Below are 16,074 nucleotides of genomic sequence, written 5' to 3'. Positions count from 1 at the left end.
AGTGTAGCAATGGAAGTGTGTTTTTCCAGTTGGAGATCTGTGACCAGTGGTGTTCGGCAGAGATCAGTACCTAGAACTATAAATGATTTGGAGGAGGACATAAGTGGCCTGATTACTACGTTGCAGATGATACAAAGTTTGGGGAAGCTGTTGGCAGTGAGAAAGATTCAGAGGATAGAGCAGGGTATAGATAGGCTGGAAACCTGGGCAGAGAAATGGCAGATGTAATTTCATCTGAACAAGTGCGACATAATGCATTTTGGAAGATTTAATGCGGGAGGGAAATATACAATAAATGGCAGAACTGTTAAAGGCTGAAAATATGTTGCTGGAAAAGCGCAGCAGGTCAGGCTGCATCCAAGGAGCAAGAGAATCGACGTTTTGGGCATGAGCCCTTCTTCAGGAGTGAGGAAAGTGTGCCAAGCAGGCCAAGATAAAAGGTAGGGAGGAGGGACTTGGGGGAGGGGCGTTGGAAATGCGATAGGTGGAAGGAGGTTAAGGTGAGGGTGATAGGCTGGAGTGGGTGTAGGAGCGGGGGCGGAGAGGTCAGGAAGAAGATTGCAGGTTAGGAAGGTAGTGCTGAGTTCTAGGGTTGGGACTGAGACAAGGTGGGGGGAGGGGAAATGAGGAAACTGGAGAAATCTGAGTTCAGGCCCTTGTTGTTGGAGGGTTCCTAGGTGGAAGATGAGGCGCTCTTCCTCCAGCCGTCATGTTGCCATGGTCTGGCGATGGAGTCGTCCAAGGACCTGCATGTCTTTGGTGGAGTGGGAGGGGGAGTTGAAGTGTTGAGCCACGGGGTGGTTGGGTTGGTTAGTCTGGGTGTCCCAGAGGTGTTCTCTGAAATGTTCTGCAAGTAGGCGGCCTGTCTCCCCAATATAGAGGAGGCCACATTGGGTGCAGCGGATGCAGTAAGTGATGTGTGTGGAGGTGCAGGTGAATTTGTGGCGGATATGGAAGGATCCCTTGGGGCCTTGGAGGGAAGTAAGGGGGGAGGTGTGGGCGCAAGTTTTGCATTTCTTGTGGTTGCAGGGGAAGCTGCTGGGAGTGGAGGTTGGGTTGGTGGGGGGTGTGGACCTGATGAGGGAGTTCACGGAGGGAGTGGTCTTTTCGGAACGCTGATAGGGGAGGGGAGGGGAGGGAAGGGAAATATATCCCTGGTGGTGGGGTTCGTTTAGAGGTCTCGGAAATGACAACAGATGATATGGTGTATATGGAGGTTGGTGGGGTGGTAGGTGAGGACCAGTGGGGTTCTGTCCTGGTGGCGATTGGAAGGGCTGGGCTCAAGGGCAGAGGAGCAGGAAGTGGAGGAGATGTGGTGGAGAGCATCGTCGATCACGTCTGGGGGGAAATTGCGGTCTTTGAAAAAAGGAGGCCATCTGGATTGTACGGTATTGGAACTGATCCTCCTGGGAGCAGATGTGGCGGAGACAAAGGAATTGGGAATATGGGATGGCGTTTTTACAGGGGGCAGGGTGGGAGGAGGTGTAATCTAGGTAGCTGTGGGAGTCATTCAGTCGCCTGAGATAGAGCTGTTAGAGGCATCGATATATATAGAGGGATCTCAGCTTATAGGTCCACAGTTCCCAGGAAGTGGCAACACAAGTGGATATGGTGGTCAAGGCAGCATGTAACATGTTGGCCTTCATTAGTACAGTATAGGAGTATAAAAATCGGCAAGTCATGTTGCAGCTGCAGAGAATTTACATTAGGTCATATCAGGAATATTATCTACAGTTCTGTTCACCACACTACAAAACAGTTGTGGAATTTTGAAGAGGGTACAGCAACAGGTTATCAATATGTTGCCTAATTTAGAAGGTATTAGCTATGAGGACAGATTGGAGAAACTTGGTTTGTTTACACTTGAACGAAGGACGAGGGGCAACCTGTTAGAAATTTACAAAATTACGAGCCACTGCTCCCTGGACCTAGAATACCTTGCAGTGAAACGCCATCCCTACTATCTACCACATGAGTTCACTACTGCCATCCTGACAGCAGATGTGAACAATGCTCAGAATTAAATTTACATCGCCACAAACGCTCCGGAGATGAAATTCCCCAACGTCTTATTCATCATGGCCAGCAACTTCCACCAGGCCAACCTCAAGGGGGTGCTGTAAAAATACCACCAACATTTCTCTGTCCCACTGGAGGACCAAACATCCTGGACCACTATCACACAACCAAAGACTCCTACTGCTCCATTCTCTGTCCACAGTTCAGAAAATGAGATCATAATGCTACATTCCTCCTCCCAGCTTACCTGCAAAAGCTTAAACAGGAGAATCCTTCACAGAATGTAGTACAATGCTGGTTTGAGGCAACAGAAGAGCTTCTCGGAGACCGCTTGGAATCGGTGGACTGGCCGACACTTAAGAACTCAGTGGACAACCAAGACAAGTAATGCACCAAAGTAAAGGACTTAATTGGCATGCAGTCCTCCACACATTTTGTTAAAGTCATTAGTCTAGATGTTCCCCAAATCAGAAACCGGAGATCAACTGGGAAATCCACTGCTTAAGTCAGACAGCCCAGATCTATACAGATAATCCAGAGATGATCTTCATAAAGCCAGAGATGCCAAAAGGCAGTACTGGGCCAAGTTAGGCCCAAACCAACCACACGGACACCTGCCACTTGTGGCAAGGCCTACATAAGATAACCAAATACAGAATGAAACAGAACAAGATAACAAACAAAAACATTTCCTCCCTGCTGGGCTCAACAATTTCTATGCTCAGTTCAAGCAGATTGCCAGCAGCGTAGCGTCACTTGTCCCAACATCCCCAGACACACCTGTGTCCACTGTAACCGCTGCAGACATCAGATCGATCTTCCTGGGAATCAACCCAAGAAAAACGATGGGTCCAGATGGACACTTAGATCCTGTGTTGGCCAGCTGGCAGAGGTATTCACTGACATCTTCAACCTCTCCCTCGTCCAAGCTCAAGTCCCAGTTAACAAGGTGAAAAGTATCCATTGTATGAATCCAGTTAACAGGGTTTAAAACATTCATTGTGTAACAGTAAAAGGCTAGATCTCTGCTACTGATACTCGTTGATTGTAATGATCACCCAATTAATATGTGTTTTCCCTGAAGCATCAGAGGCTAAGGGGTGACCTTATAGAGGTTTATAAAATCCATGAGGGGCATGGATAGGATAAATAGGCAAAAAAGTCTTTTCCCTGGGGTGGGAGTCCAGAACTAGAGGGCATAGATTTAGGGTGAAAAGGGAAAGGTATAAAAGAGACCTAAGGGGCAAACCTTTCACGCAGAGGGTGGTACATGTATGGAATGAGCTGCCAGAGTAAGTGGTGGATGCTAGTACATTTACAACATTTAAAAGGCATCTGGATAGGTATAGGATTAGGAAGGGTTTGGAAGGATATGGGCCGGGTGCTGGCAGGTAGGACCAAACTGGGGCTGGAATAACTAGTCGGCATGGACAGGTTGGACCGAAAGGTCTGTTTCCATGCTGTACATCTCTATGACTATCTGGATGCTCTTCCCTGTAAAATGACCAAATAGCACATTGAGAAATTGCTGTTCCAGAGAAGACCGTGAACTCATGTCTCTGTGCACATGGGCGATCGTTCTCTCTCCCCACAGGGACCGGAATAAAAATGAATGAGGTAAAACTACACTGTGACTCTGAGTGTTTTGCTTTAACTGAGCGGGGGAGGGGGGTGGGGGGGGAAAAGAGAGCAGGACGACATTGAAACATCTGGATAATTAGGACGCCTCCATCAGACCCTTACTCATACGCTATGCCTTCAAGACCATAATCCCCTCCATTCTAATTCTCAAAACTCCTAGACCTAGGTCACAGCTCAGTCCTCAGCAAATGGATCGTCAGCTTCCTGACCCACAGACCGTAATCAGTGAAGACAGACAATTGAACCACCTCCATGTTAACCGTCAATAATGGAGCGCCCCCCCCCCCCACCGCCTCTCCAAAAGGATGCATTCTCAGCCTCCTACTGTACTCCCTGAACTCCTGTGTAGCCAAATTCCAAACGAATGCCATCTACAAAGCTTTCTGACAACACCACCATGGTAGGACCAATATCAAACAACGATGTGTCAGAGTACAGAAAAGAAATAGAGGGCTTGTTATCATGTTTGCAATAATAACTATAAGACCATAAGACATAGAAGGCCATTCCACCCATCGAATCCACCATCCAATCACGGCTGATGGACATTTTAACACCACTTACCCGCATTCTCCCTGTATCCCTTAATTCCTTGCGAGATTAAGGATTTATCAATCTCTGCCTTGAAGACATTTAATGTCTCAGCCTCCACTGCACTCCATTGCAATGAATTCCACAAGTCCACCACTCTCTGGCTGAAGAAATGTCTCCTCATTTCCGTTCTAAATTAACCCCCTCTATTTCTAAGGCTGTGCCCACGGATCTTGGTATCCCTGCCTAACGGAAACAAATTCCCAGCGTCCACCCTTTCTAAGCCATGCATTATCTTGTAAGTTTCTATTAGATCTCCGCTCAACCTTATTCTCTAATGAATACCTCTTCTTCCTCAGTCATCTTAGAAAATTCAGCATGTTCACAAGGAACCTCACCAACTTTTACAGAAGCACCATAGAAAGCATTCTATCCAGGTGCATAACGGCCTGGTATGGCAACTGGTCGGCCTGCAAGCTTCAAAAATTACAGAAGGCTGTGTGCACAGCCCAAACCATCACGGCAGTCAATTTCCCATCCATGAACACCATTTACACTTCTCATTGATGTCGGCAGCCTTTCCACGGCAAAGACCCCTCCCACTCTGGTAATCTCTCCTACAACTTTTTCTGTTGGACAGAAAACATAGAACTTTGAACAGACACAGCAACAGATTCAAGAACAGCTTCATCCCTGCCATTATTAAACTGATGAATATACTCTCTAGCTGTTAATAATGTTGACCTTGCTTTGTGCACCTCCTGTGCAGTGTAACCTGTATGCCTCACTCTGTCTCAGCACCCTTTGATCCGTATGCTCTTGTTTCCTATGATTTGCCTGTACTGAAGCAAAACAAAGCTTTTCGCTGTTCCTAGACACATGTAACCACAATAAATAAAGTCAAATTACAATAAGCATGGATAAAATGGATAGTCGGAATATTTCTCCCAAGGTAGAAATGTCAATTGCTAGGGGACATAGGTTTAAGGTGAAAGGGGTATGTTTTAAAAGGAGATTAACAGTGAAGTTTTTTTTTAAAAAGCACAGAGGGTGGCTAGTGTCTGGAACGTACTACCAGTTGAGGTGGTGGAGACTGATACAATAGCAACATTTAGGAGGCATGTTGATAGATACATGAATGGACAAGGAATAAAGGGATATGGGCCACGTGGGAAACTATTCTTAGTTTAGAAAGGCATCATATGTTAATGCAGTGTTGGTGAGCCAAAGGGTCTGTTCCTGTGTTGGACTGTTTTTTGAAATTAGATGAGCATTAGGAGATAAATAATCACAGAAGGCTTCAAGGATAGTCACAGGAATGGACCAACTAGATTGTTCAAGTAGTTGACACAGATGCATTGGGCTAAATGGCCACCTTGTGAGCCATTAGGACTCTGAGACTCTTGTTACTTCTGCTCTATGCACTGCCATTCTTGTGTGCATACGTGCATGTGTGCGTGTGTGTGTGGGGGTGTCATAACCAGTTTAGTGTTCTAGAAATGGGTGTTGTATGCTTTGAATATTTACTGATATGTCAGAGACAATTTACAAGTCAACCAGGTACATTGAACCAGTTGAAGCATCTGGAGAAAGATGTATGAAGCAAGGTGCTGGCTAGCAGAAGAACCATAACAATCATCTCAACAAAATATCTGGGAACAAACACTACTGAACTTTCCACTTTTGCTCCTCTGTCCATAACCTATTCCAACTTGTCTTGTGTATATATTGGAATTCATAGGCAGATTACTGTTTTAATTGTAATGTTAAGTGTCGATGGTTTATAACTCCGACTCCAGCTACAGTCTAATTACACGTAATAAATAATCAGTCAGTCATTCTTGTTCACGGCAGAAACATGATCCATGGTTTCTATTAACCTAGGTCGGAAAGTCAGATAAATTGGGAAATTTTTGTGTGTTCTTTATAAAATCTTTAGCTTTTCGTGATGACTCTTGGAATAGTGGGCTCCATTTTCACCTCACTACCCTATTTAATCGTAACAAACTAAAACTAGTAAGATGAATGGGCCTGATTTTATTGGATATCAGAAAGTAAGCAGACTTAGGCCTGGTTAGTACTTTGGCCCATCAACACTGCACTAACATATGATGACTTTCTAAACGAAGAATGGTTTGCCTCTATGCAGCCCATATCCCTTTATTCCTTGTCTATTCATGTATCTGTCAACAAGCCTCCGAAATATTGCTACTGTATCCATCTCCACCACCTCATCTGGCAGCACGTTCCAGGCACTTGCCACCCTCGGTGTTTAAACAAAAGATTTAACTGTTAATCTTCTTTAAAACATACCCCTTCACCTCTAAAGTGAAATCTATACAATAGGTATACGCTTATCAATTTAATATTTTGCAATCATTGCAAAATAATATAGTCTCTACTAAAGTGTGGGTGATAAAGCATATGGAGCAACAAATACAGAGAAGAAAATTTCTAAAGTTAAAATACCAACTGACAATCAGATTTACTAGCTAGGCTGTGTATACGTGAAAGTCTTACGTGAAACCTCAATGAAATGGCAATAGGACATAATGACATCAATAAATATCTTACTTAAAAATTCTTTTCAATGAAATTGCTTATTCGATCATATTGAAGTCACCTGCTAAATGAGGAAATTTACCTCTTTTCCTTATGTATCTCCATTTTCAACCCATTCTAGAGTAGCACTTTCATTAAATTTTGACAAATCGGAAGTTAAATTTTATACAATAGGTATAAACATACCAATTTAATATTTTGTAATCATTGTAGGATAATATAGTCTCAACTAAAATCACTTCATCAGATTTCTGAAAGTAAGCAGACTTAGGCCTAGTAAGTACTTGGATTTACCATGTGCAGCACAAAGTTAGGGCACTTGTGTCACAGTAGTAGTGTCCCTACCTCTGAGCCAGGAGACCTGGGTTCAAGTCCTACCTGCTTCAGAAGTGCGTAATAACATCTCTAAACAAGTTGGCTAGAAAATATCTGAATGGGTTACTGTAATTTTGCATGAAAAATAAAATGTCTTTACTGATTTTAAAGTTACACAATGAAATTACATATTTAATATGATAAACATGTACAGTTCGGCTACATACAGTTTCCAAAACTTAGACTTTTAAAAACATGTCATGCTACAGCAAAATGCTCAAGTTAAACATTCCAGTGACATTCAGTGGTCAAATCACGCAACTGCAGGCAGATTCAAACTAATTTTTTACAATAGAGAATTGAAGCAGCACTAAGACTTTGTGATATCTAAAAGATAGAAATGTATTAAGTTCAAAAGATCCTACAATACAACTGACAATCAGATTTACTAACTAGGCTGTGGATACGTGAAAGTCTTGCGTGAAACCCCAATGAAATGGCAATAGGACATAATGACTTCAATAAATATCTTACTTAAAAATTCTTTTCAATGAAATTATTTATTCGATCATATCGAAGTCACCTGCTAAATGAGGAAATTTACCTCCTTTCCTTTTGTATCTCCATTTTCAATCCATTCTACTGTAGCACTTTCATTATCCTCATTTAATGATGTCACCATAGCCTGATGTATCCGTCCTGGAAAATGGAAAATTGAAAAGCAGTCAAAAAACATTGCACCTGGAATTTCGTACATACCTAATAACAGGTTAAGAAAATAATGAAAAAGGTCATTAAAAGTACATTAGCTGTTGAACTAACTGCTCTGTTACAGAATGAATTCCAGATTTTGTCAAATCTAAACGTGAAATTTTATATAATAGGTATATTTTGTAATCACTGTAGGATAATGCAGTCTATACTAAAATATGGGTGATAAAGCATATGGAGCAACGTTAATTTAAAGCAAATACAGAGAGGAAGAAAATTTCTAAAATTAAAATGGGTAGATGCAAATCATTAATATCAGATTATTTTGCAAACCTTTGTCAGGGATGTCCTACAGGAGGGGTGTTTCACAACATACTGCTTTTTGAAACTTTTATTAGATTTCTGACTTCAAGTGTTTTGAAAATATGTGTGTGCGTTTTTGCAAGGTTTGTGAAGGTTTGTAGCTCAGGTTGAGGTTTAGGGTGTAGGTTTGATATCCAGACATTTGTGTGTTACATTTTCATTCAAAGAACAAGAACAGTCTAATAATTGTATGTTAGTGGTTGGCATTAACGGGGTATTCAACTCTGTCCTTGATTGACACAAACTAAAGTTGTGGTTGCCTAGTTTAAAAGATGCTTGCTTGTAAGGTGCAAACTTAAATAAATAAAAATGCATAAAAGGTTGGCTCCAGTATATCTTTACTAACAGACTTTCTGGAAGAAAACATTTAGGGACAGTGCTTCTTTCCCTGACATCTCTCAATAGCTTTGGATGCATTTCATCAGCCTAGTAAGTTATTCAGATTTTTGTTTTGTTCTAATTTATTTTCTATTAATTTCTCCAACTGCGACATGTCCTGCTGTAGTTAGCCAACTTTCAGAACTGTGGATTACTGCAGTACCTATTGATTGACTGAAGAGAGCGAATATCTGTTATGACTTCCATGTTCCAAAAATGTAGTCAAATGAAATACTTCTGTGAAACATAGCCACTGTTGTAATGTACAAAACCCAAGACAGAGGAGAGTACAATTGCAACATTTTAAAAGCATCCGGATGTAAATGAATAGGGAGGGTTTGGCAGGATATGGGCCAAGTACTGGCAGGTAGGACTAGATTGGGTTTGGATATCTTGGCATGGATGAGTTGGACCAAAGGGTCTGTTTCTGTGCTGTACATCTCTATGACTACTTTTTTTTTGCTGAATTTTACTTAAAAAAGATAAATGTTAGCGAGAACATGAGGAATTGTCATTGGATACTGTGGATCTTGCCTACTTGGATACTGTAGATCTTGTCTAGAGCATCTGATTGAAAGGCAACAGTTCCATAAATGTAGCACTTCCTCAGTTGTCCACAAAAAGTGTCAGCCAGAACAATGTTCTCATGTATCTAAAATAGGACATGCACAATATTCCAAATCAGTCTTAACATGCTACCACTAAGCTAATGGCATTTAAGGACAAACAATTCAAAATAAAAAAAGGATTTAACAAAATACAAATACTGTATTTCTTTTCCAAAAAATGGATTGATCAATAAACCAACTGTTTGTATTCATAATTTTGCACAGTCATACAAATACAGTGGCAGTAAGGAAAATAAGTTTGGGCAAACATTTTTCTGAAATACACATTCTCTCCCATACATAAGCCTTTTCTTTCAAATCTTTCCTCATAAGACAGCCTGCTCATTCCAGCTTAACTGTTAAACCCTTTCTATGCTTTTTTAAAAAATTCATTCATAAGATGTCAGTGTCTCTAGCTAGGCAGGATTTATTGCCCATTCCTGATTGCCAAGAGACCTGTTAAGTGTCAAACATATTGCTGTGAATCTGGAATCACAGATAGGCTAGTCCAGGTAAAGATGGCAGATTTCCTTCTCTAAGAGGGCTTTAGTGAACCAGATAGGTTTTTACAACAATTGACAGTTTCATGGTCATAATTACAGTCTTAGTTCCAGATTTTTATTTAAATTGTAATCAAATTCCACTATCTATCATGAAGGGATTTAATCCCAGATCTCCAAAACATTACCCGAGTCTCTACTTCCAAAACACTTCTATCCTTGTACATATGGAGGCCAATACTGTGCACGGTACTCTACATCTCAACAGTGCCTACAATAACCAAACATAACCTCCCTACTTTTGTATTCAATTCCTCTTGCAATAAAATGATAATATTTAGATTTTCTAATTACTTGCTGAATCTGCATCACAACCTTCTGCAATTCATACATTAAGACACCAAATCCCTCTGAACCTCCGAGATTTGCAACCTTTCACTATCTAACTTGTTTTATTCGTCCTTCTGAAATGGATGAGTTTATGTTTCCCCACATTATACTTTAGCTGCCAGATCTTTGGTCAGTCACGGAATCTTTTGTATATACTTCTGTAGCATCGTTATATACTCTTAACAACTTCTACATTGTTTCATGAGCATATGTGGAAACCATACCTTCTGTCCCTTGATCCAAGTCAGTTAGATAAATTGTGAACAGTCAAGGTCCCAGCACCCATCCTTGTGCAACAACACTCATAACATGCTGCCAACCTGTCTGTCTCCTCTTAGCCAACCAATCTTCCACCCTTGCAAAAACGTTACCACCGACAGAGTGAGCTTTTCTTTTCCACAGTCACCTTTGATGTGGCATTGCATCAAATGGCTTCTGAAAATCTGAATACTGTACATCCACTGGCATATTCATAGATGTATTGCCTCCTCAAAGAACTCCAGTACACTGGTCAAACATGATTTTCATTTCACAAAACCATATTGACTCTGCCTGGTTTCCTTGAATTCATCCAAATGCACTGCTATTACTGCATTGCCAGTAACATTTTCTCCAATGTTAGATATTAAGCTGACTGGGCTGTAGTTTCTTGATTTCTGCATCCCCTCCCCCCCCAACCCCTGCGCCCCCCCCCCTCCTCCTGCCCCCCCCCACCCACGCCCCCCCCGCCCCCCACACCCCCTGCCCCCCAACCCTGCCAGGATTGAAGGATTTGAGCTATAGGGAGAGGCTAAATAGGCTGGGACTGTTTTCCTTGAAATGTCGAAGGCTAAGAGGTGACCTCAGAGGTTTACAAAATCATTAGGGATAAATAGACAAAGTTTTTTCCCTGGGGTGGAGGAGTCCAGAACTAGACGGCATAGGTTTAGGGTGAGAGGAGAAAGATATAAAAGGGAATTAAGGGGCAACGTTTTCATGCAGAGGGTGGTACGTGTATGGAATGAGCTGCCAGAGGATGTGGTGGAGGCTGGTACAATTGCAACATTTAATGAGGTGAGGTATCTGGATGGGTATATGAATAGGAAGGGTTTAGAGGGATATGGGCCAAGTGCTGGCAAATGGGACTAGATTAGGTTAGGATATCTGTTCGGCATGGATGAGTTGGACCGAATGGTCTGTTTCCCTTGTATATCTCTATGGGGTCTATGACACCAATCACACTAGCTATTTCTTTATAGACCCTAAGATTACATCCATCAGAACCCAGGCACTTGCCAGTCCTCATCTCCAACAATTTAATTCAGTACCACTTCTCCAGTGATTGTGATTTTCCAGAGTTAACACCAAAAGACACAGGAGCAGAAGTAGGCCATTCAGCCAGTGAGCCTGCTCCACCTTTCAGTGAAATCATCTTTAATCTGATAACCCTCAGTTTCACTCTCTTGCCCTTTCCCCATAGCCTTGAATTCCTTTACTGATTAAACTTTATCTATTTCAGTTCTGAATATATTTAACAACTCAGCCTCAATAGTCCTCCACAATAAAGAATTCCACAGACTCACTATCACACCAAAGAAATTCCTCCTCATATTGGTCTTAAAATGTATACCCCCTTATTCCAAGATTATGCCCTCTGGTCCTAGGCTTTCCCACAAGTAGAAACAACCTTTCCATATCGATCCTGTTGAGTCTCCTCAGAATCTTACTCACTCTGGCTGTGTCTCACTCTGGATAGATTTTCTCCTTCCTGACCATGCACTTTCAACAGAGCCTCTCTTAAATAGAACTGAAATGACTCATTTCACTCTGAACCAACACCTATTAAGGCCTTATTCAGGCTTCAGTTATTCAGATTGATAACTGTCCCAGCGAGTTTTGAGAAGATCTGTAGCTCAGGTTGAAGTTCTGGACGTAGGTTTGTTCATTGAGCCGGAAGGTTCATTTCCAGATATTTCGTCACCCTACCAGGTAGCATCTTCCATAGGCCTCCAGGCAAAGCACTGCTGATAATTCCTGCTTTCTATTTATGTTTGGGTTTCTTTGGGTTGGTGATATCATTTCTTGCGGTGATGTCATTTCCTGTTCTTTTTCTCAGGGGGTGCTAGATGGGGTCTCACTTGTTGATGGGTGGAATGCCATACTTCTAGGAATGTCTCTGTTTAGATTGTCCTGGGATGGATGTGTTGTCCCAGTCGAAGTGGTGTCCTTCCTTGTTTATATGTAAGGATACTAGCAAGAGGGCGTCATGTCATTTTGTGGCTAGTTGATGTTCATGTATTCTGGTGGCTACGTTTTCTGCCTCTTTTTCCATTGTAGTGTTTGTTACAGTCCTTGCACTGTATTTTGTAAATAACATTTATTTTGCTTGTTGTCTGTATTGGTCTTTCAAGTTCATTAGCTGTATCCTTACATACAGAAAAGTAAGAACACCACGACTGGGACAACCTAAACAGAAACACGCATGAGAATTCCTAGAAGTATGGCATTCCAACCAGAACTCTATCAACTAACACAGCGAGTTAGACCCATCTACCACCTCCTGAGAAAAAGAACAGCAAATGACATCACCACAGAAAATGACATCAGTCACCCAAAGGAACCCAAACATATAAACAGAAAGCAGGAATTATCAGCAATACTTTGCCCAGAGGCCCACTGAAAATATTACCTAATAGTGTGACGAAACATTTTGAAATGAACCTTCCAGCTCAGCATCCTGATAACTGTGCCCTCAGTCAGCTGAATCAACTTCCTTATTAACCTTCTCACTAGACTACTGGATTATAAACTTTTAAAGTGGAGAAAGGAAGAAAGATTTACCAGTTGAATTTCCACATTCCACCAAGTTCCTCGTACTTAGTAAAGGTTATTAAAATTTCCATAACAAGTAATAAGACAAAGTATGAAGTTGGAAAAAAAAAATTCACAAAACCAGGTTGTAGTCCAACAGGTATATTTGGAAGTACAAGCTTTCGGAGCGCTGCTCCTTCATCAGGTAGCTAGTCGGGCAGGATCACAGGGCACAGGATTTATAGTAAAAGATCAAAAGTGTCATACAACCGATTGTTAACTTTATCCATCCCTGTTCAACACCGGCACCCTCACTTTCAAGACAGAATATGGAAAGAGTCAGGAATCTAACTTTGGGCAAATTAGGGGACAACTATAAGTAGGGGACAATCAGAGGACTGAAGGCTTTTTACTTAACTGCACACAGTACACAAAACAAATTAAATGAGCTTAGAGCACAAAGTGGCAGGTAGGGTATCCCACAGACGTGGCTGCAAGGGGACTAGTCTGGGAACGAAATATGCAAGGATGCACGCCCTACTTAAACGGCAGTCAATGGGATGGTGTTATCTTGTTAGTAAGAAATTAAAGCAATAGCAAGGAGTGGTATACCACTGGAAGGTGTAGAACCTGTGGGTAGAGTTGAAGAACCGCAAAGAGAAAAGTGGACCATGATAGGAGTTGCATCAGTATTAATTGCATCAGTGGGCGGCACAGTTGTTAGCACTGCTGCCTCACAGCACCAGAGACCCGGGTTCAATTTCCACCTCAGGCGACTGACTGTGTGGAGTTTGCACATTCTCCCAGTGTCTGCGTGGGTTTTCTCCCGCAGTCCAAAGATGTGCAGGTTACGTGAACTGGCCATGTTAAACTGCTCGTAGTGTTAGTGGCAGGGGTAAAATGGAAGGGAATGGGTCTGGGTGGACTGCGCATCAGCGGGACTTGTTGGGCTGAAGGGCCTGTTTCCACACTAAGTAATCTAATCTAGTCAGAATTTGGAGCAGAAAGTAAATCAAAAAGATAGAAAAGGCACGTAGCAAAGGCTGATAATGGAGGACATCAATATGCATGTGAATTTGGAAAATCAGGTTAGTGGCGGATCCCAAGTAAAGGAATTTGTGGAATGTTTATGAGTTTTTTTTGTTTCAGATCAGCTTGTGATAGGGCCGACTAGGGAATAGGCAATTCTGGATTTGGTGATCGTAACAAGGCAGACTTGATTAGGGGCTAAAGGTGAAGAAACCCAAGGGAGTAGTGACCATAATATGATAGAATTTACCCTGTAGTTTGAGAGGGAGAAGCTCTAATCAGATGTAATGATATTACAATTGAGTAAAGGTGACTACGAGGACATGAAGGAGGAGCTGGCCACAGTTGACCAGAAGGAAACTTGGCAAGGAAGACTGTAGAGGAGCAATGGCGGGGGTTTGTGACGGTGATATGGGGGCACAGCAGAAAGTCATCCCAAGAAAGAAGAAACATATTAAAGGCAGGATGAGACAACCATGGCTGATAAAAGGAAGTCAGGGACAACACAAAAGTAAAGCAGACAGTGTGGTGAAAATTAGCAGGAAGCATTTAAAAACCAGAGTTATAGAGTGATACAGCACAGAAGTAGACCTCCCAACCCAACTCATCCACACCGACCAGGTTTCCTAAACGGAACTAGTCCCATTTGCATGCATTGGGCGCATATTCCTCTAAACCTTTCCTGCCCCTGTAACTGTCCAAATATTTTCTAAATGTTATAATTGTTCCCAATTCTACCACTTCCTCTGGCAGCTTGTTCCATCAACGCACCACCCTCTGTGAAAACATTGTCCCTTGGATCCCTATTAAATCTTTCCCTGCTCACCTTAAACCTATGCCCTGTAGATTGGACTCCCCTATCAAAGTAAAAGACTTTGGCTATTCACCTTATCTATGCACCTCATGATTTTATAAATCTCTACAAGGTCACCCCTCAGCCTATGCCCCAGGAAAGAAAGTCTCAGACTATCCAGCCTTTCCTTATAACTCAACCTTCCAGTCTCAGGAACATCCTTGTACATATTTTATTGCACGCTTTCCAGTTTAATAACAGTTTCTCATTAGAGGATAACTTAAAAAAAGTAATAACAGGGGAGAGATGAAATATCTAGGAATATAAAGGGAAGTTTGCAAGAGTTTTTTTTAAAAAGAAAAATAGCTAAAAAAGATAAAGAGAAGGGCAAGACTGGACCTTTTCTAGTGGTCCAATGAGGCTGGAGAAGTAGCAATGGGAGACAAAGAAATCTCACCTTGAAAAGCCAGAAAAGTAGCTCCACTCATAACAGGCCATTGAACAAGGAAAAGCAACATTTTCTCATATTCACTTCAAATTAACTTATTGAATGATGTCTCACATCTCAAAATCTTCCAACTGACCTTACAGTAAGCAACACCCAGCAGATAAAACATGTAAAGCCTGATCTTAAAATTCTTCTAGAATAAATACATAATGACGATACATACAATGAACTTTGTGAACCAGTTACCAGATTTCCTTTCTAATTGGATTTATGATTTGAAAATTATTTGACTGTATAATATGAACCAAGTTAACCAACGTTAACACACGCTTTAAGTAATCAATACACAGATTCATTCTTAGAGAAGAAAAACGAGCACAAACTATAATTTTTGGGCGAACACTTCACTCCCCCTCCCAATCTGCCAAGGACATGCAAGTCCTGGGCCTCTTCCACAGCCTGGAGGAAGAACCTCACCTTCCGCCTTGTGACCCTCCAACCACACGGGATCAATGTGGATTTCACCAGTTTCCCCATTTCCCCTACCCCCCACCTTATCCCAGATCCAACCATTCTCTTGAACTGTCCTACCTGTCCATCTTCCTTCCCACGTATCCGCTCCATCCTATCACTTTCACCCCCACCTTCATCTTGCATTGCCAGTTGCCCTTCCCCCAACCCTCTCCCATTTTATCTCCTAGTCCCCTTGGGAATCCCCACATTCCTGAAGAGCTTACGCTCGAAACGTCAACTCTCCTGCTCCTCAGATGCTGGCTGACCAGCTGTGCTTTTCCAGCACCATACTCTTTGCCTTGATGGCTGACCTCATCTCAGCTTCAACTCCATTTTCCTGCCAATCCCCATAATGCTTGAACCCATTACTAATTAAATATCTGTCACATATTTATGCAGTGTTCCAGTACCCACTGCATTCTGAGGCAGTGAATTCCACAGATTTGCAACCTTGAGAGAAGTAATTCCTCTTCATTTGTTTTA

The 16,074-nt window shown here is 42.0% G+C and overlaps 1 protein-coding gene across 3 annotated transcripts in view; it reads right to left on the bottom strand.

The window, feature by feature from the left end:
- Nucleotides 1-16,074, bottom strand: part of kif2a (kinesin family member 2a) — a 146,868-nt gene that overhangs the window by 103,847 nt on the left and 26,947 nt on the right. For all 3 annotated transcript variants that reach the window (XM_060830311.1, XM_060830301.1, XM_060830292.1), the window contains exon 2: nt 7,673-7,767. In XM_060830311.1, coding sequence (XP_060686294.1) covers nt 7,673-7,767 — 95 coding nt within the window. The remainder of the gene's footprint in view (nt 1-7,672; nt 7,768-16,074) is intronic.

Source organism: Hemiscyllium ocellatum, chromosome 1, assembly GCF_020745735.1.
Source record: "Hemiscyllium ocellatum isolate sHemOce1 chromosome 1, sHemOce1.pat.X.cur, whole genome shotgun sequence".
Lineage (NCBI taxonomy): Eukaryota > Metazoa > Chordata > Chondrichthyes > Orectolobiformes > Hemiscylliidae > Hemiscyllium > Hemiscyllium ocellatum.
Note: the sequence above shows the minus strand (reverse complement) of the source record. Positions and strands in the feature narration are given on the sequence as shown.